The following is a 20,031-nucleotide window of genomic DNA, read 5'->3' on the forward strand; positions in this document are numbered from 1 at the left end:
ACCCCTTTGTGCCAAAATTCATGAGAGAATTGTTAATCAATTCAAAAGGAACATTTCCCAACACAAGATTGCAGAGAATTTAGGTTTTTCAACATCTACAGTACATAATATTGTGAAAAGATTCAGAGAATTCAGAGACATCTCAGTGCGTAAAGGGCAAGGTCGGAAACCACTTTTGAATGTGCGTGATCTTCGAGCCCTCAGGCGGCACTGCCTAAGAAACCGTCATGCTACTGTGACAATTATAGCCACCTGGGCTCGGGAGTACTTCGGAAAACCATCGTCACTTAACACAGTCGGTCGCTTCATCCAGAAATGCAACTTGAAACTGTATTACACAAGGAGGAGGTCATACATCAACTCTATGCAGAAATGCCGGCGAGTTCTCTGGGCCCGAGCTCATCTCAGATGGACCGAAAGACTGTGGAACTGTGTGCTGTGGTCAGATGAGTCCGCATTTCAGCTAGTTTTTGGAAAAAACGGGTGTCGAGTTCTCCGTGCCAAAGATGAAAACGACCATCCTGATTGTTATCAACGAAAGGTGCAAAAGCCAGCATCTGTGATGGTATGGGGGTGCATCAGAGCCCACGGCATGGGTGAGTTGCATGTATGTGAAGGTACCATTGACTCTGAGGCGTATATTAGGATTTTAGAGAGACATATGTTGCCATCAAGGCGACGTCTCTTCCCGGGACGTCCATGCTTATTTCAACAGAACAATGCCAGACCACATTCCGCACGGGCTACAACAGCGTGGCTTTGTAGACACAGAGTGCGTGTGCTTGACTGGCCTGCTGCCAGTCCACATCTATCTCCTATTGAAGATGTATGGCGCATCATGTGGAGGAGAATCAGACAACGGAGACTATGGACTGTTGAGCAGCTGAAGTCTTATATCAAGCAAGAATGGACAAAATTTCCAATTGCAAATCTACAATTAGTATCCTCAGTTCCAAAATGATTTAAAAGTGTTATTGAAAGGAAAGGTGATGTAACACAATGGTAAACATGCCTCTGTCCCAACTTTTGTTGAGTGTTTTGCAGCCATCAAATTCTAAATTTGTGTACATTTACAAAATACAATTAAGTTGGTCAGTAAAACTATTGAAAATCTTTTCTTTGTACTTTTGTCAGTTAAATAAAGGTTCACGTGAATTAACATATCACAGATTTTTGTTTTTATTGCATTTTGGAAAATATCCCAACTTTTCTAGAAATGGGGTTTGTACGTCTATAAAATGATGCTAGGCACAGGAGTGCCTGTACATAAGGTGAATCTGACAGAAAATGATAAAGTAGTGGTAGTGGAGGCTGTCCCACACCCATCAGGGAGGGAGCTACATAGCATCCACGCCAGGACCACCAGACTCCAAAAAAGTTACTTTCAAAGGTTCATTTATTCTCAAAGTATATATCCATATACAACTCTGAGATTCGTCTTCTCCAGATAGCCACAAAACAAAGGAAGAACATGAAAATCATTCAGAAACATCAAACCAACCCCCACACAAAAAAGAACATCATCCTGATCTTCAACACCGAAACCCCACTTCCCCTACACAAAACGTAACAAGAACATCGATGCCAACCCCCCCCCCCCCCATCGCTCAACAAAACAGAAAGAAATGAGCTAAAAACACAGAATGGAAATAACCATAAGTCTGAGAAAGTCCATTGTCCATAAATGCAGTAGTCCAATCTGTAACTCAGAACCATGGTTAGCGGGAGTATAATTCTCTGTACTTCTGCCACCTCCAACGGGATCCCACTACCAAGCACATCTTTCCCTCCCCCCCCCCTTTCTGCTTTCCGCAGGTCCCTACGCGACTCACTTGTCCATTCATCCCCCCCCATCCCTTCCCACCGATCTCCCTCCTGGCACTTATCCTTGTAAGCAGAACAAGTGCTACACCTGCCATTACACTTCCTCCCTCACCACCATTCAGGGCTCCAGACAGTCCTTCCAGGTGAGGTGACACTTCACCTGGTGAGTCTCTGTCTGCCCATCACTCTACCTGTTCTCCATCTCCCTCTGGTGCTCCCTTCCCCCTTCCTTTCTCCCTGGGCCTCCCGTCCCATGATCCTTTCCCTTCTCTAGCTCTATATCCCTTTTCCCAATCACCTTTCCGACTCTCAGCTTCACCCCACCACCTCCAGTCTTCTCCTATCATTTTGCATTTTCCCCTCCCCTCCCACTTTCAAATGTCTTACGATCTTTCTTTTCAGTTAGTCCTGACAAAGGGTCTCGGCCCGCAGCTTCGACAGTGCTTCTCCCTATAGATGCTGCCTGGCCTGCTGTGTTCCACCAGCATTTTGTGTGTGTTTCCTCCACTACGATATCAATTAGGTTGTAGCATTGTAGTACACGCCTTCCATAAACTAATGTCAGAAAGGAAATAGAATTTATTATTTGGGCAAGGTCAGAGTGTCCCCTGCATGAAGGTGTGAGTGGATTCCGCACTGTGATAGAAGGGAGAAGAAAATCGGCATCAAATTACTTGTAAACCTCTCCCATTGTATGCAGCTGATGGATTCATTGGGAGCTGTGTTGCTGGAATCACAGATCTAGGTTGTTTCTCTAATGAAGCTGTGAGTTTGATTTATGCCACTGCTGTGAGTGATGGTGGTGGTTGTTGGCCAGTGACAGGAAACCTGTGTGGGAGAGTTTTTAAAGAGGGGAAACCGTTGTACTGGGGCAGTTCCTGTCCAGTGGTATGAACAGACATCACAAACTGGGGTCTTCCTTGATTGCAGTGGATCAGAACCAGAATCAGGTTTATTATCACCGGCATGTGACGTGAAATTTATTAATTTAGTAGCAGCAGTTCAATGCAATACATAATCTAGCAGAGACAGATAAAATAACAGATAAAGTAAAACATAATAATAAATGAACAAGTAAATCAATTCGTGTATTGAACAGATTTTTAAAAATGTGCAATATAACAGAAATACTGTATATTAAAAAAAAGTGAGGTAGTGTCCAATGTCCATTTAGGAATCGGATGGCAGAGGAGAAGAAGCTGTTTCTGACACCTTCTGTGCTTGGTGATGGCCCTCACAGGAGATTGGGGCTGAGGGGAACATGGATAAGTCTTGCTGAAATGACGCATGTGCCCAATGACATAACTTTGCTCCTCTATTTTATGGCCTTCAATGTCGCTATCACGTTGGCCTCCATTACCATCCCTGGCAGTGCATTCAGGTACCCACCACTTTCAGTCTAGTGTTTCTCTTGACAAAACATCACAGAATCACAGTTGTGCAGCATGGTAATAGGCCCTTCGGTCCATCTCATCCATACTGACCAATTCCCCTTCACTTCTAACCTGGAGATTCACTTTTTTGCAGGCATTCACAGTGGAACAAAGAAATACAACAAGATCAATAAAGATCTACACACAAAGCCTGACGAACAACCATGTGCAAAAGAAAACAAAGTGTGCAAATACAAAATAGTAATGATAATAATAATAATAATAATAATAATAACAAATAAATAAATGAACAATACTGAGAACATAAGTTGTAGAGTCCCTGAAGTGAGTTCATACTTTGTGGAATCAGTTACGTGTTGTGGTGAGTGAAGTTATCCACACTGGTGCAGGAACCTGATGATTGTGGGGTAATAACTGTTCCTGAACCTGGTGGTGTGGGACCTGAGGCTCATTGTGGTGAGTGAAGTTATCCACTCTGGTTCAGGACCCTGACGGTTGTGGGGTAATAACTGTTCCTGAACCTGGTGGTGTGGGACCTGAGGCTCAATGTGGTGAGTGAAGTTATCCACACTTGTTCAGGAGCCTGATGGTTGTGGGGTAATAACTGTTCCTGAACCTGGTGGTGTGGGACCTGAGGCTCATTGTGGTGAGTGAAGTTATCCACACTGGTTCAGGAGCCTGATGGTTGTGGGGTAATAACTGTTCCTGACCCTGGTGGTGTGGGACCTGAGGCTTATTGTGGTGAGTGAAGTTATCCACACTGGTTCAGGAGTCTGTTGGTTGTGGGGTAATAACTGTTCCTGACCTGGTGGTGTGGGACCTGTATTTGGCCCCCATCCCAAAAAGATACAGAATTGTGAAGGAGCCCAGTTTCACGTTGTTCTTTCCCCCGCAGTTACGCAATGATGCAAAGTCATGGAGTCACAGAAACAGGCCCTTCGACTTATCTACTCCATGAAAAAATATTTAAACTGCCTACTTCCATTGACCTGCTCCGGGACCAAAACCCTCCATACCCCTAACATCAATATCCAAACTCTAATTAAATATTGAAATCAAATGTGCATGCACCACTTGTGCTGGCAGCTCGTTCCACATTCTCATGACCCTCCGAGTGAAGAAGTTTTCCTCATGTTGCCTGTAAATTTTTCACCTTTCGCCCTTCATCCATGACTTCCTATTTTAGTCCCACCCAACATCAATGGAAAAAACCTGTTTGCAATTCCTCTATCTAGACCCCCTCACAATTTTGCACATCTCTATCAAATCCCCTTTCAATCTTCTACGTTCCAAGGAATAAACTTATCCAACCTTTTCTGTTATGGGAGGTTTCCTTTTTTGGAAATCTGAAATGAAAATGACAAAAAACGAAAAGTGAGAGAACATCCATGGAGAGGAAAATAGAGTTTATTTCAGGTTTCCCAATCTTTTGTATGCCATGGAGCAATATCATCAGGCAAGGGTCCACGAACCCCAGGTTGGGAACCCCTGGTTTACACTGAGGTCTGATGAAAGGCCATTGATATGAAATGTTGACTATTTCTGTCTCTCCCAATGGTGTCTGAGCCACTGAGTGAGTAGATTTACGATAGTCCTCTCTGGTCAGGGATTTACTTCTTCTCTCACTGTGTCTTCCCAGAGCACTGGAATTACTTTGGAGTGGATGAAAAGCTGGGCCCTGTGGCCATAAGCATCAAGCGGGAGAAACTGGAAGACAGCAAAGAGCATGGATCTCAGTACATCTACCGAATCATCTTCAGGACAAGTGAGGTGTGGAATGACGGCGTTCATGATGTTACTTTGTATGGTTTAATTTGAAAAAGTACCACATCATTTGTGTTGTGAATTTTCTGCAGGAATTCTGGATGTTCCTTATATAATAAGTTATGAAAGAGACCGGGTGCTGTGGTTTCCTCACACAGTGCAGAGACGTACTGATTGGTAGGCTAATTGTTCGTTCTAAATCGTCCTGTGATTAGGCTGGGTTGAAGAGACAGAAGGGCCTGTTCTGTGCTGTATCTCTAAATAGAAAGGGACAATGGTGCTCTAGTAGCCAAGGACTGAATGATAGATTGGAAACCTTTCCAAAGTAGGTGCTGCAAGCACACTGTAAAGAGATTCAATGGTTCAATGGCACCTTAAATCAGAATCAGGTTTAATATCACTGGCATATGTCCTGAAATCTTTTTAACTTTACGTCAAATGAAATAAATGATAAGCAAATATAGAGAATAAAAACGGAGTTATGTTAAGTGTATATATGTTTATCCTCCGGAGTATGGGCCGCAAGAGCACAGTCGTCCGCATACTACAGCTCCAGGAGCCACTCTGCGGAGTTTGGTGGTTACGTGGAGCCTCTTGATGTTAAAGAGGTTGCCATCTGATCTGACATTCACTGCCACACCACTGCTGTCCTCAGTCTCATTGTGGAGAAGCTTGGTTTCACACAAGAGGAAGATGTTAAAGAGCACTGGCGCTAGCACACACCCCTGCCTCACCCCTGTGCGTACAAGGAAGGGCTCGGACTCTTGTCCTCCCATGGTCACCCGAGTAGTCATCGCGTCGTGGAACTGGTGGAGGATGTTAACAAATTTATTGGGACAGCCAAACCTGAGGAGGACATCCCATAAGAGCTCTCTTTGCACAGTGTTGAATGCTTTGGGGAGTTCGACAAAGGCCATAAGCAGGTCCTGATGTTGCTCCTGACACTTTTCCTGAAGCTGCCGGGCTGTGCAGATCATGTCGATTGTGCTCCTGTTCTTCCTAAATCCACACTGGGGTTCAGGCAGCATCGACTCGGTGATGTTGCTGATGAGCCTCTGAAGCCTCTCTGTTCTTGCTGTGGTGGTGAGAGCATACAGCAGGATGGGGCTGACCGTCAATACCGTCAAGACAGAAGTGGTTTGCCAATGGAATACCAGTGACCCACCCATCCTACCTGCCTTCACTGTTGGTGATGAAAAGCTGTCAGTAGTGCCATCTTTCAAATATCTGGGGAGCATTCTCTCTGAGGATAGCGGCATTGACAACGACATCCAGAGCCGCATTAAACAGGCATCAGCTGCCTTTGGGAGACTTCTGCGTAGAGTCTTTCAGAACAGGAGCCTTTGTCCCTCCACAAAGGTTGCTGTACACCAAGCGGTCTGTGTCACCACCCTCCTTTATAGCTGTGAAGCTTGGGTAACCTACAGCCGTCACATCAAGTCCTTGGAGTGCTTCCACATAAGCTGCCTTCAGCGCATCCTGGGAATTACTTGGCGTGAGTGGGTGCCTCACACTGAAATACTGGTAAAGACCAACTGCAGAAGTATTGAGGCCATGATCACCCAGTGTCAGTTGCCGTGGCTGGGGCACGTGATAAGGATGCCCCCACGTCGGCTACCCCGCAGTATGTTATAGGGCCAGCTACATCAAGGTCGACGCTCAGCTGGAGGGCTGAAGAAGCGCTATAATGATCAGATGAAGGAAGTGCAAGATCAGACCTGAGGACCTGGAGGATGTTGCTGCTGACCGTAACACTTGGCGACAACTGTGCAGGGATGGGGTTCGTATTCTGGAGATGGAAAGAACAACCAGAAGACAGTGGAAGAGAGCCAGGAGAAATGCAGCCATGGTTGCCATCACTACCACATATACATGTCCCACCTGCAATAGAACTTGTGGGTCCAGGACAGGACTGTATAGTCATCAAAGATCTCACTGTTAAAGGAGTGGACGTCATCACTGGATTTCGATGGACAACTGAAGAGAAGGGAGAAGAACTTATACGTGTATTAAATAGTTAAGTTTAAATAAGTAGTAAAAAAAAACAGAAATATAAAATTAGTGGGGTAGCATTCATGGTTTCAATGTCCATTTAAAAATCGGATGGTAGAGGGGAAGAAGCTGTTCCTGAATCATTGAGTATGTGCCTTCAGGCTTCTGTACCTCCTCCCTGATTGTAACAACGAGAGGTGGGCATATCCTGGGTGATGGGGTCCTTATTGATGGATGTCACCATCCAGAGCCATTGTTCCTTAAAGATGTCCTGAATACTACAGAGGCTAGTGCCCTTGAAGGAGCAGACAAATTTTACAAGTTTCTGCAACTTATTTTGATCTTGTGCAGCAGCCACAACCCCCTCCCCACCACCATACCAGACAGCGATGCGGCCAGTCACAATGTTCTCCACGGTACCTTTGTAGAAGTTTTCGAGTGTTTTAGTTGGCAAGACTAATCTCCTCAAATTGCAAATTAACTGTAGCCATTGTCTTGCCGTCTTGATGTTGTGTCCAGGTTAGGTCCTCCAAGGTCTCAACACCCAGGAAGCTGAAATTGCTCACTCTTTCCACTTCTGATCCCTCCACGAGGATTGGTTTGTGTTCCCTTGTCCTACCCTTTCTGAAGTCTGGAGTGTACAGATCTATTTCTTGTATCACAATCACTCACCTTAGCACTAATTATTGACTGCTAACTTATGCATACACATTGATTTATTGCTGCCTCTGCAACGTGAATATACACATTAACTTCACCTCCGAGTGCGTGCCTTTATTTATGTGATACTGTATGTAGTTGTACAGACAAAACAAATTGGTGATGAGCACTAAGCTGAATGTCAGCGAATATCAGCAACTGCACTGACAATTACGAGATGACAGACCTCGGAGAAAGGGAGAGTTACAGCGAGAGGAAAGAGTGAACAATACAGAGGAGGCAGTCACGGATGCTACCACAGGGATGCGTGAGTGACAGTGCAGGGTACACAGTGAGAGATGCACAACTAGCAAAGTTAAAGGGAAAATAACTTGACGATGGCCTGAGTCGGGGAAGTTGACGAATTTGATAGTGCTAATGAAGACTGGAAATTATGTATCAAGAGGGTTGATCTGTATTGTAATGCTAGCAATGTGGATGAAGAAAAGAAAGTCCCCTCACTTCTTAGCTTAATGTGTTCTAAAACGTACAGTCTCTTATTCAATTTAGTAACTCCTGAAAAGCCAGCAAGGTGTTTGACAAAATTGTTGAGAATTTACAAAATCACTTGAGCCCAAGTCCACTAGTAAAATGAGAAAGATTTAGATTTCACATGTAACACTCACGCTATCAGCTGGTGTATGTCTAGGGGAAAATCCGCCCACCCGCCAAACCATGTGTGGTGAACTACATATACCTGTCTGGACACGCCCCCTGCTGACTGCTCCTGTGGCTCCTCCCACAGACCCTGGTATAAAGGCGATCAAGGCCTGAGCCTGGCGTCTCAGTCTCCAGATGTAGTATGGTGGTCACTCACTGCTTGTTCCTTCTTCCAGTCAATAGAAGCTGATATCTCGCCTTTACGTCTCAGAGTGAGTTATTGATGGTGCATCACCATGCCTCCCGTATATGTGGATGCTGTGTAATGCACACTGGTACAAACTCGCACACACATCAGACCGCACACCATGTACGGTTACAAAATACTCTTTATAAATCTTACTAGAACTAGGTAATTAATAGGGATACAATATATACGAAAGAAAAGGCGCCAAAACTTATCAGAGTTCAGTCAATTCGTGAACAACCATTGGAGCTCAACTATCGAAGTCTTCAGTCCACTATTCGATCTTCTCAGACCTCCTCGACTCGGCGCCCGGGACCAATCTCGGTGGTTGACCAGAGCGCATCCCGCACGTTCTCCTTCCTTGCGATTTCCCTCTGGGCCTCCCCAAAAGTCCGCACAACACTAGCTTGCAGATCCACAAGAAAGAACAACATCTATCCCAATTGGTTAACAAATGAATACAATTCTCGTTATCAGTAATTATAACCCAAACAAGCTGCGAGAGAAAGCACTCTCTCACCAGTTACCACAATAAAGAAGCATTCTTACTTTAAACATAACAAGAAGCCATTTGATTAACATACGCAGTAACATAAAGGAGAAACCCCTTACACACAAAAGGAACCAGTCAAAGGATGAAAGCATTTCTGAATACATTGCAGAACTGCACAAACCTTCCCAATATTGTGACTTTGGAGATGGACTTTCTGATGCATTAAGGGACGGGGTTGTATGTGGCGTGATAGTCAAAGCACTCAAAAGAGGCGACTGGTAGAAAGAGACCTAACCTTAGAATGGGCATTGACTATTGCAATATCAATGGAGACAGCATTAGCAAAGGACGTGTCAAAACTACAGAGAAAGAGTTTGGAATGTTAAATGCACAAAATGCCCTTGAATAGTGCAAAAAAACGGAAAAGTTATCCATATAACCATATAACAATCACAGCATGGAAACAGGCCATCTCGGCCCTCCTAGTCCGTGCCGAACTCTTAATCTCACCTAGTCCCACCTACCCGCACTCAGCCCATAACCCTCCACTCCTTTCCTGTCCATATACCTATCCAATTTTACCTTAAATGACACAACTGAACTGGCCTCTACTACTTCTACAGGAAGCTCATTCCACAAAGCTATCACTCTCTGAGTAAAGAAATACCCCCTCGTGTTTCCCTTAAACTTTTGCCCCCTAACTCTCAAATCATGTCCTCTCGTTTGAATCTCCCCTACTCTCAATGGAAACAGCCTATTCACGTCAACTCTATCTATCCCTCTAAAAATTTTAAATACCTCGATCAAATCCCCCCTCAACCTTCTACGCTCCAATGAAGAGATCTAACTTGTTCAACCTTTCTCTGTAACTTAAGTGCTGAAACCCAGGTAACACCCTAGTAAATCGTCTCTGCACTCTCTCTAATTTATTGATATCTTTCCTATAATTCGGTGACCAGAACTGTACACAATATTCCAAGTTTGGCCTTACCAATGCCTTGTACAACTTTAACATTACATCCCAACTTCTGTACTCAATGCTCTGATTTATAAAGGCCAGCGTTCCAAAAGCCTTCTTCACCACCCTATCTACATGAGACTCCACCTTCAGGGAACTATGCACTGTTCCACTGCATTCCACATTTATCAATGTGGTAAATCCTGTCATGAAGCAAATGACTGTTGATTCAAAGAAAAAGTTTGCAGATAGTGTCTAAACTGCACACCAGAGTGTTAGAACACCTGGGTGAAGATGAAGATGAAGAGTCTTGCCGGGAGCTACAAGAACTGGACCACCGATGTACACAGGGATGTTGGAGATCAGACATGGAAGCATTATGTGGACCAGATACTAGATTCTCAGCCGAAGAATACATCTGGGTTGACTACATCCAACAAGCCGGACACACTACAGCCACCGCACTTAACTCTCAGTGATCATGTCACTAATAACAATGTGACACCTGCAATAGAGAAAGTTGTCCTTGATGAGACACCTGCCAAACCTGATGCCACTCCACAAGTCCAAAGGCACTATCCCGAAAGATACAAAGCACCATGCAAAAGACTGGATCTGCAGTATAGTGAAGCTAGCTAGGAGCTGTTATTGTGAAAGCATGTTTATCTGAATATACAGTCTGCCCTCCCTATCCGCAGGGGTTCGGTTCTGGGACCCCCAGCGGATACCCCAAAAAATGCGGATGCTTAAGTCCCTTATATAAAATGGTGTAGTATTTGCATATAACCTACGCACATCCTCCCGTATACTTTAATCATCTCTAGATTACTTATAATACCTAATACAATGTAAATAGTTGTTATACTGCATTGTTTAGGGAATAATGACAAGAAAAAAAAGTCTGTACGTGTTCAGTACAGACACAACCATCGTAGTTCTTCTGGCAATGTTGATGCCGCCTTGGCATCAGCCGATCCCGATTCTCCCGTGATCTTTAAGTTCTTGAGGCTGTAGCACTTTACAGAGCTAGCCAGCCGTCCCTTACTAGCCTTAAACTCCTTCCTCTTGCTCACAACACAAGTAGCGAACGAACGAGACGCGAAGCGAACAATGCTGAACTCCAGGGTTTTCCCGATCCACAGTTGGTTGAATCCGCGCACGTGGAACCCACGGATAAGGAGGGCCGACTGCCATCTGTTAAAGGGAAATTGAATGTTTTGTTAGATATACAGTTTTATGTTACATTAACCTAAAGAGGGAGAAAGTGTAATGTATGGATCTATTTCTTTAACACAATGACTCCCCTTAGCACTAATTAGACTGATTAACTTACCCATGCACATTGATTTGTAGCTCCCTCTGCAAAGTGAATATACAAGTTAACTTCACCTCTGTGTGTGTGCTTTTAGTTATTTGATATGTAGTAGTGGAGACACAACAAAGCCCACAATCAGATCTTTGATCTTGTTAACGATGAGTGCAAGGTTGTCGCTGCGATACTATTCACCTGGCTGGTATATCTCGCTCCTGTACAGCCTGTGTTTTTATCAGTGACATGTCATGAATGTGGTGTAGTTGGAGCAAGCCACTAATCATTAAATAAAGCACTCTTCCTGTGAATAAAACGATTATTCCTAGTGTGTGAGGGCGAGTTACGGTTCAGTGGTTGCAAGAGAGAGTGACACCTCTTTTCATTGAATCTCTGACTTACTTTAGTTTGAGAGTTGTCTGTAGCAAATTTCTTGTTGTGACATAGTAGAATTGAAAACTGCTTGAAAGGATCAATGCTTTGACAGACATGAAAATTGTATCTTTCAGCTCATTACACTAAGAGGAGCAATCCTGGAGGATGCAATTCCATCAACGTCGAAACACGGCACGGTGCGAGGGCTTCCAATGAAAGAGGTGCTGGAGACGGTGATACCGGAGCTGAACATCCAGTGTCTACGGCTGGCGTTCAGCACGCCTAAAGTGACAGATCAGCTGCTGAAACTCGATGAGCAAGGGGTGAGCTGAAATCCTTCAAGTTTCAATATCACCCTGTAGTTTGTGGGGCCCTGTCCTGTTCTGCCATTTACAGCTGTGCAACATAATCCTCAAATGGTCAAACCAAAAGCATCAAATTAAAAAGACCATGAGATACAGTAGCAGAATTAGGCCATTTGGCCCATCTGTTCTGCCATTTCATTATGGCTGATCCATTTTCCCTTTCAGAACCAATCTCCTGCCTCTCTCATATCCTTCAGCCACTTACTAATCAAGAATCTATCAATCACTGCCTTAAATATGACCAATGACTTGGCCTCCACGGCTGCCTGTGACAAAGAATTCCACAGATTCACCACTCTCTGGCTAAAGAAATTCCTCGTCTCTGTTCTAAAAGGCTGCCTGTCTATTCTGAGGCTGTGTCCTCTGGTCCCAGACTCCCCCACTATAGGAAACACCCTCTCCACATCCACTCTATCTGTGTCCTCTGGTCCCAGACTCCCCCACTATAGGAAACATCCTCTCCACATCCACTCTATCTGTGTCCTCTGGTCCTTGGCTCCCCCACTACAGGAAACATCCTCTCCACATCCACTCTATCTGTGTCCTCTGGTCCCAGACTCCCACACCATAGGAAACATCCTCTCCACATCCACTCTATCTGTGTCCTCTGGTCCCAGACTCCCACACCATAGGAAACATCCTCTCCACATCCACTCTATCTGTGTCCTCTGGTCCTAGACTCCCCCACCATAAGAAATATCTTCTCCACATCCACTCCATCGAGGCCTTTAAACATCTGATAGGTTTCATTGAAGTCACCCCTTATTCTTCTGAATTCCTGTGAGTACAGGCCCAGAACCATCAAACACAATTCATATGAAAAGCCTTGCAATTCTGGAATCATTTTCAGAAACCTCCTTTGAACACTCCCCAATGTCAGCACATCCTTTCTTAGATAAGGAGCCTAAAACTGCTCACAAAATTCCAAGTGAGGCCTCACCAGCACCTTATAAAGCCTCAACATTACATCCTTGCTTTTATTTCCTAGTCCTCTCAAAATGAATGCTAACATTGTATTTGCCTTCCTCGCCACTAACTCAACCTGGAAATTGTCTGCAAACTATATCTCTTGTCTGAAATCAGAGAGCTCACGTTTATACATCTTTCTTTGTCTTGAAAGTGAAAAAAAATGAAAAAAAAAGGCAAAGTTTTAGGAGAGCACGGTAGTGAAGCAGTTAGTAATACTCTTACAACACCAAAACCCAGGTTCAGTTCCTGCCACTGTGTGTAAGGGGTTTGTATAGTACGTTATCCCCATGGCCACTTATCTTGCAGGGAAATGAATCTCAGGTTAGTACAGTATATGTGGACACTTACATACTTTGATAAAACGTTTTCTCTGAACTTTGATCGTGGGTTTCCTCCCACATCCCAAGTCATTGCCAAATCATTGGAGGCAGAGGTTGATAGTGATCCGGATGATAGGTTGATCCAGGGTATCTTCAAAGAGCGATGCCTCAAAACGGCGATGTTCATCATTAAGAACCTCCATCACCCGGGTCATGCCTTGTTCTTATTTCTACCATCAGGAAGGAGGTACAGAAGCCTGAAGACACACACTCAGTGATTCAGAAACAGCTTCTTCCCCTCTGCCATCCCATTTCTGAATGAACATTGAGCCCATGAACACTACCTCACTACTTTTATTTCTGTTTTAAGAATCAAAATCAGGTTCAATATTACAGACATATGTCGTGAAATTTGTTGTCTTTGTGCCATCAGCATAATCCAATTTATAACAATAGATAAAAAAAGACTGAATTACAGTAAGTGTGTGTGTATATATAAACAGTTAAATTAAATAAGTAGTGCAAAAATAGCAATAAAAGACAATTGAACAAGTAATGAGGTAGTGTTGATGGGTTATACTCACTGTAATTCATGTTTTTTTTGAATTTTTATTTATTCCAATGTACTGCTGCAAAGACAACACATTTCACAACAGATGCCAGAGATATTTAACTTGACTGATTCTGATTCTGATTAGTCAGGGCATGAAGGGATACGGGGAGAAGGCAGGAGATTGCGGCTGAGAGGGATGATGAAATGGCAGAGCAGACTTGATAGGCCAAATGGCCTATCGTGTCCTGATTCTAAATCTTATAGTTTTATGGTCTTACCCCAAAGATGTATGGGTTTATAGGTTAATTGGTCATATGAGTGTAAGGACAGGCCTGTAACCATGCTGTATTTCCAAATCAAAAAATCTGAATGTGTGAGTTGTTTTAATCCCTGAATTAGTACACAGGATACTGGAACATCTGTTTGGTGATACCAAGTTTAAATTGTGTTACGTCACCAACTTAAGTTTGGTACTAAGTTCAACAGAGATTTATTATCAAAATATATATCCCACGAGATTCATCTTTATGCAGGCAGCCACGAAACAAAGAAACACAATAGAATCCCACACAAAGCCCACACAACAGACCGACAACAATCCAATGTGAGAAGAAAGGACAAGTTGTGCAAACAATAAAAAAAAATTAAAATTAAAAATTTTTAAACTTTATAAAATAAACAAGAACTGCAGAGTCCCCGGTCTATAAGATGGTGCTGGCAACACATAACGACATTTTGCGGGCACCTCACAAAACTACTAGCTATTCTATTCAATTTTGATCAAAAGTCAATTTTCATTAATAATAACCATGATATTATCAAATTATTGTTATATGACGAACATTGGCATCAACACTGCTCTTCGTCTGCTATGTCTAAAATGAATTTTGAGAGGTTCTTGATTAGTCTGGGCATCATATGTTATGGCAAGAAGACAGGAGAATATGGTTGAAAAGGATAATAAATCAGCTATGATCAAATGCTGGAGCAGACTGGATGGGCTGAATGGCCTAATTCTGCACCTATGATCTTTAAGTGCCCTTGAGAAGATTCCAATCCCACACTGACATATTTAACTCTTTACAGCACTCTGCAATGACTCAGTAGGCAGTTCTGGAAAAAGAAGAAAGGACAATAAATAAAAACACAAACAAAAACACAAAATGCTGGCAGAACTCAGCAGGCCAGACAACATCTATAGGAGGAGGTAGTGACGATGTTTCAGGCAGAAACCCTTCAGCACTCCTGATGAAGGGTTTCGTCCCAAAACATCGTCGCTACCTCCTCCCATAGATGCTGTCTGGCCTGCTGAGTTCTGCCAGCATTTTGTGTTTTTATTTATTTCCAGCATCTGCAGATTCACTCGTGTGCCTTTGAAAGGACACTGACTGTTAGTTAATCCCGTGTTTCTTGAATAAGTAAATAAATCAAACCTGTAAGGTTTGTCAAATGAATTTCTTTGGATTTTCTGACAAACAGTTACAAAAGCAGTCGAGAGAGTGATGGCATTTCTTTTTGACAGGCTCTTGACAGGTAGCATTGTTGTTTGTGTAAATATATTACATCATCAGATGTAAGATCGGGGTTCAATTTCTGCCGCTGTGTATAAGAAGTTTGTACCTTCTCCCCATGACTGTATTGATTTCCTCCAGGTGATCCAGTCTCCTACCTCTTTCCAAAGTAATTATTATTATCAATGTACATATATGTCACCATATACAACCCTGAGATTCATTTTCCTGTGGGGATAGTCAGCAAATCTATAGAATAGTGACTATAACAGAATCAATGAAAGATCAGCCAGAGTGCAGAAGACAAAAAACTGTGCAAATGCAAATATAAATAAATAGCAATAGGTAACAAAACATAAGATAATAAGATAAAGAGCCCTTAAGTGAGATAATTGGTGTGGGAACATCGATGATAGGGCAAGTGAGTGTAGTTAACCCCTTTTATTCAAGAGTCTCATGATTGAGGGGTAGTAACTGGGAGGGGATGAATGGGAGGGGTAAAGGGCTAAAGAAGGAATCTGATAGGAGGGGAGAGCCAAGGTCCTTTATCAGGACCATGGGAAAAGACGAGGGAAAACACAGTGAATTGATGGGCAGGTGAGGAGAAAATGAGAGGTGAGCATAGTGAATGGATGCAAAGCTGCCTTTGATTTGCTGCTGACTGTTGTGCTTTAATTATCTCTACAGCTTAGCAGAAAGCATAAAGTCGGCATTCTGTACTGTACAGCTGGCCAGGGCACTGAAGAAGAGATGTACAACAATGAGGAAGCAGGTCCTGCCTTTGAAGAATTCCTGGATCAACTTGGGGAAAAAGTACTTCTCAAGGGTTTTAATAAATATGCAGCACAATTGGATACAAAAAGTAAGTGCATTTATTTTATAAATGGTATTTAATAGTTAATTCCTAATCAGAATCAGGTTTAATATCACTAACATAAGTCATGAAATTTGTTGACTATGATAGCAGAAAAATATAATATGATAATAGAAAAAACAATGTGAATTAATAGAAAAGCTCACAAAAGGTTCAAAAAACTAGGTAATGATAGAGATCTAGAAGATTATAAGGCTAGCAGGAAGGAGCTTAAGAATGAAGCTTAAGCATATAGATTTTAAGAAAGAGGATGTGCTGGAGCTTTTGGAAAGCATCGAGTTGGATAAGTCACCGGGACCGGACGGGATGTACCCCAAGTTACTGTAGAGGCGAGGGAGGAGATTGCTGAGCCTCTGGCAAGGATCTTTGCATCATCGATGGGGATGAGAGAGGTTCCAGAGGATTGGAGGGTCGCAGATGTTACTCCCTTATTCAAGAAAGGGAGAAGATATAGCCCAGGAAATTATTGAGAGTGAGTCTTACTTCAGGGGTTGGTAAGTTGATAGAAAAGATCTTGAGAGGCAGAATATGATTAGGAATAGTCAGCATGGCTTTGTCAAGGGCAGGTCATGGCTTACGAGCCTGATTGAATTTTTTGAGGATGTGACTAAACACATTGATGAAGGTAGAGCAGTAGATGTAGTGTATATGGATTTCAGCAAGGCATTTGATAAGGTACCCCATGTCAGGCTTATTGAGAAAGTAAGGAGGCATGGGATCCAAGGGGACATTGCTTTGTGGATCCAGAACTGGCTTGCCCACAGAAGGCAAAGAGTGGTTGTAGACAGGTCATATTCTGCATGGAGGTCAGTGACCAGTGGTGTGCCTCAGGGATCTGTTCAGGGACCCCTTCTCTTTGTGATTTTTATAAATGACCAGGATGAGGAAGTGGAGGGATGGGTTAATAAATTTGCTGATGACACAAAAGTTGGGGGTGTTGTGGATAGTTTGGAGGGCTGTCAGAGGTTACAATGGGACACTAGGCTGAGAAGTGGCAGGTGGAGTTCAACCCAGCTAAGTGTGAAGTGGTTCATTTTGGTAGGTCAAATATGATGGCAGAATATAGTATTAATGGTAAGACTCTTGGCAGTGTGGAGGATCAGAGGGATCTTGGGGTCCGAGTCCATAGGACACTCAAAGTTGCTGTGCAGGTTGACTCTGTGGTTAAGAAGGCATACGGTGCATTGGCCTTCATCAATCATGTGATTGAGTTTAAGAGCCGAGAGGTAATGTTGCAATTATATAGGACCCTGGTCAGACCCCACTTGGAGTACTGTGCTCAATTCTGGTCGTCTCACTACAAGAAGGGTATAGAAACCGTAGAAAGGATGCAGAGGAGATTTACAAGGACATTGCCTGAATTGCAGAGTATGCCTTCTGAGAATAGCTTAAGTGAACTTGGCCTTTTCTCCTCGGAGCGATGGAGGATGAGAGGTGACCTGATAGAGCTGTATAAGATGAAGAGAGGTATTGATCGTGTGGGTAGTCAGAGGCTTTTCCCCAGGGCTGAAATGGCTGCCACAAGAGGGCACAGGTTTAAGGTGCAGGGGAGTGGGTACAAAGGAGATGTCAGGGGTAAGCTTTTTTTAGAGAATGGTGAGTGCCTGGAATGGGCTGCCAGCGATGGTGGTGGAGGCAGATGTGACAGGGTCTTTTAAGAGACTCCTGGATAGGTACACGGAGCTTAGGAAAGTAGAGGGCTATATGTAACCCTAGGTAATTTCTAAAGTATGTTCAGCACAGAATTGTGGGCCAAAGGGTCTCTATTGTGCTGTAGGTTTTGCATGTTTTTATACCCTAAGTATATATAAGTAGATAATTAAATAAGTAGTACAAAAACCTAAATTAATAAAAAAAAGTTAGGTGATGTTCATGGGTTTAATGTCCAATCAGAAATTGGATGGCAGAGGGGAAGAAGCTGTTCCTGAATCATTGAGTGTGTGTCTTCAGGCTCCTGTACCTCCTTCCTGGTAGTACCAGTTAGAAGAGGGAATGTCCTGGGTGATGGGGGTCCTTGATGATGGAAACTATTTTTGAGGCATCACACCTTGAAACGCACACAAGATGCTGGAGGAACTCAGCAGGTCAGACAGTGTCTATAGTCAGAGTAACACACACAAAATGCTGGAGGAACTCAGCAGGTCAGACAGTGTCTATAGTCAGAGTAACACACACAAAATGCTGGAGGAACTCAGCAGGTCGGACATTGTCTATGGACAGAGTAACACACACAAAATGCTGGAAGAACTCAGCAGGTCAGACAGTGTCTATGGTCAGAGTAACACACACAAAATGCCTGAGGAACTCAGCAGGTCAGACAGTGTCTATGGACAGAGTAACACACAAAATGCTGGAGGAACTCAGCAGGTCAGACAGTGTCTATGGTCAGAGTAACACACACAAAATGCTGGAGGAACTCAGCAGGTCAGACAGGGTCTATGGACAGAGTAACACACACAAAATGCTGGAGGAACTCAGCAGGTCAGGCAGTGTCTATGGACAGAGTAACACACACAAAATGCTGGAGGAACTTAGCAGGTCAGACAGTGTCTATGGTCAGAGTAACACACAAAATGCTGGACGAACCCAGCAGGTCAGACAGTGTCTATGGTCAGAGTAACACACACAAAATGCCGGAGGAACTCAGCAGGTCAGACAGTGTCTGTGGACAGAGTAACAAACAAAATGCTGGAGGTACTCAGCAGGTCAGACAGTGTCTATGGACAGAGTAACACACACAAAATGCTGGAGGAACTCAGCAGGTCAGACAGTGTCTCTGGTCAGAGTAACACACACAAAATGCTGGAGGAACTCAGCAGGTCAGACAGTGTCTACGGTCAGAGTAACACACACAAAATGCTGGAGGAACTCAGCAGGTCAGACAGTGTCTCTGGTCAGAGTAACACACACAAAATGCTGGAGGAACTCAGCAGGCCAGGCAGCACCTATGGAAAAAAGTACAGTTGACATTTCGGGCCAAAACCCTTTTGGAGAAAAAATGCTGAGGAGTAGACTTGAAAGGTGGGAGGAGGGGAGAGAGATAAGCTAGGTGATAGGTGAAACTTGGTGGAGTGGATGAAGCAAAGAGCTAGGAAGTTGATTGGTGAAAGAGACAGAAGGCCATGGAAGAGAGAAATAAGGTGGAGGGGGAGCACCAGAGGGAGGCGATGGGTGAAGATACCATGCGAGGGGGACAAAGGGATGGGAAATGATGAATGGGGGGCATGGAGGCATTACTGGAAGTTTGAAAAATCGATGTTCATGCCATCAGGTTGGAGGCTACCCAAACGGAATATTCCTCCAACCAAAATGTCGCATTATCCCGATAGTGGAGGCGGCCATAGATGGACATATCAGAATAGGAGTGGGAAGTGAAATTAAAATGGGTGGCCACCGGGAGATCCCACTTGTTCTGGCGGTTGGAGCTAGGTGTTCAGCGAAGCCGCCTCCCATTCTACGTCCCGTCTCACCAATATACAAGAGGCCACACCCAGAGCACCAAACACAGTATATGGCCCCAACAGGCTTCTTGGATGCAGCAGAGGATAGTGGCCGAGATGGAGCTAACTTTACAACTCTCCGCTGCTTGCAGCTTACTTTGATCCTGTGCAGTAGTCCCCCCTCCCACCTCCACCCCATAGCGGATGGTGATGCAGCCAGTTAGAATGCTCTGCACAGTACATCTGCAGAAATACCTAAAGCAGGATGGAGATTGTAGATAGTAAAAGTTTAGGATGATGCTGTGGTCATTACTGCGGTCTCTGAGTTGTATTCACGTAATTGG

At 43.8% G+C, this 20,031-nt stretch overlaps 1 protein-coding gene across 10 annotated transcripts in view; it reads left to right on the plus strand.

Annotated features, from left to right (window-relative positions):
* The window catches only part of sipa1l3 (signal-induced proliferation-associated 1 like 3), a 391,364-nt gene that overhangs the window by 215,017 nt on the left and 156,316 nt on the right, over window positions 1-20,031 (plus strand). For all 10 annotated transcript variants that reach the window (XM_059985106.1, XM_059985105.1, XM_059985113.1 and 7 more), the window contains 3 exons: window positions 4,858-4,988; window positions 11,790-11,978; window positions 16,061-16,235. In XM_059985106.1, the coding sequence (XP_059841089.1) occupies window positions 4,858-4,988; window positions 11,790-11,978; window positions 16,061-16,235 (495 nt within the window). The remainder of the gene's footprint in view (window positions 1-4,857; window positions 4,989-11,789; window positions 11,979-16,060; window positions 16,236-20,031) is intronic.

The sequence above is a fragment of the Hypanus sabinus genome, chromosome 11, assembly GCF_030144855.1.
Source record: "Hypanus sabinus isolate sHypSab1 chromosome 11, sHypSab1.hap1, whole genome shotgun sequence".
NCBI classification, from domain to species: domain Eukaryota; kingdom Metazoa; phylum Chordata; class Chondrichthyes; order Myliobatiformes; family Dasyatidae; genus Hypanus; species Hypanus sabinus.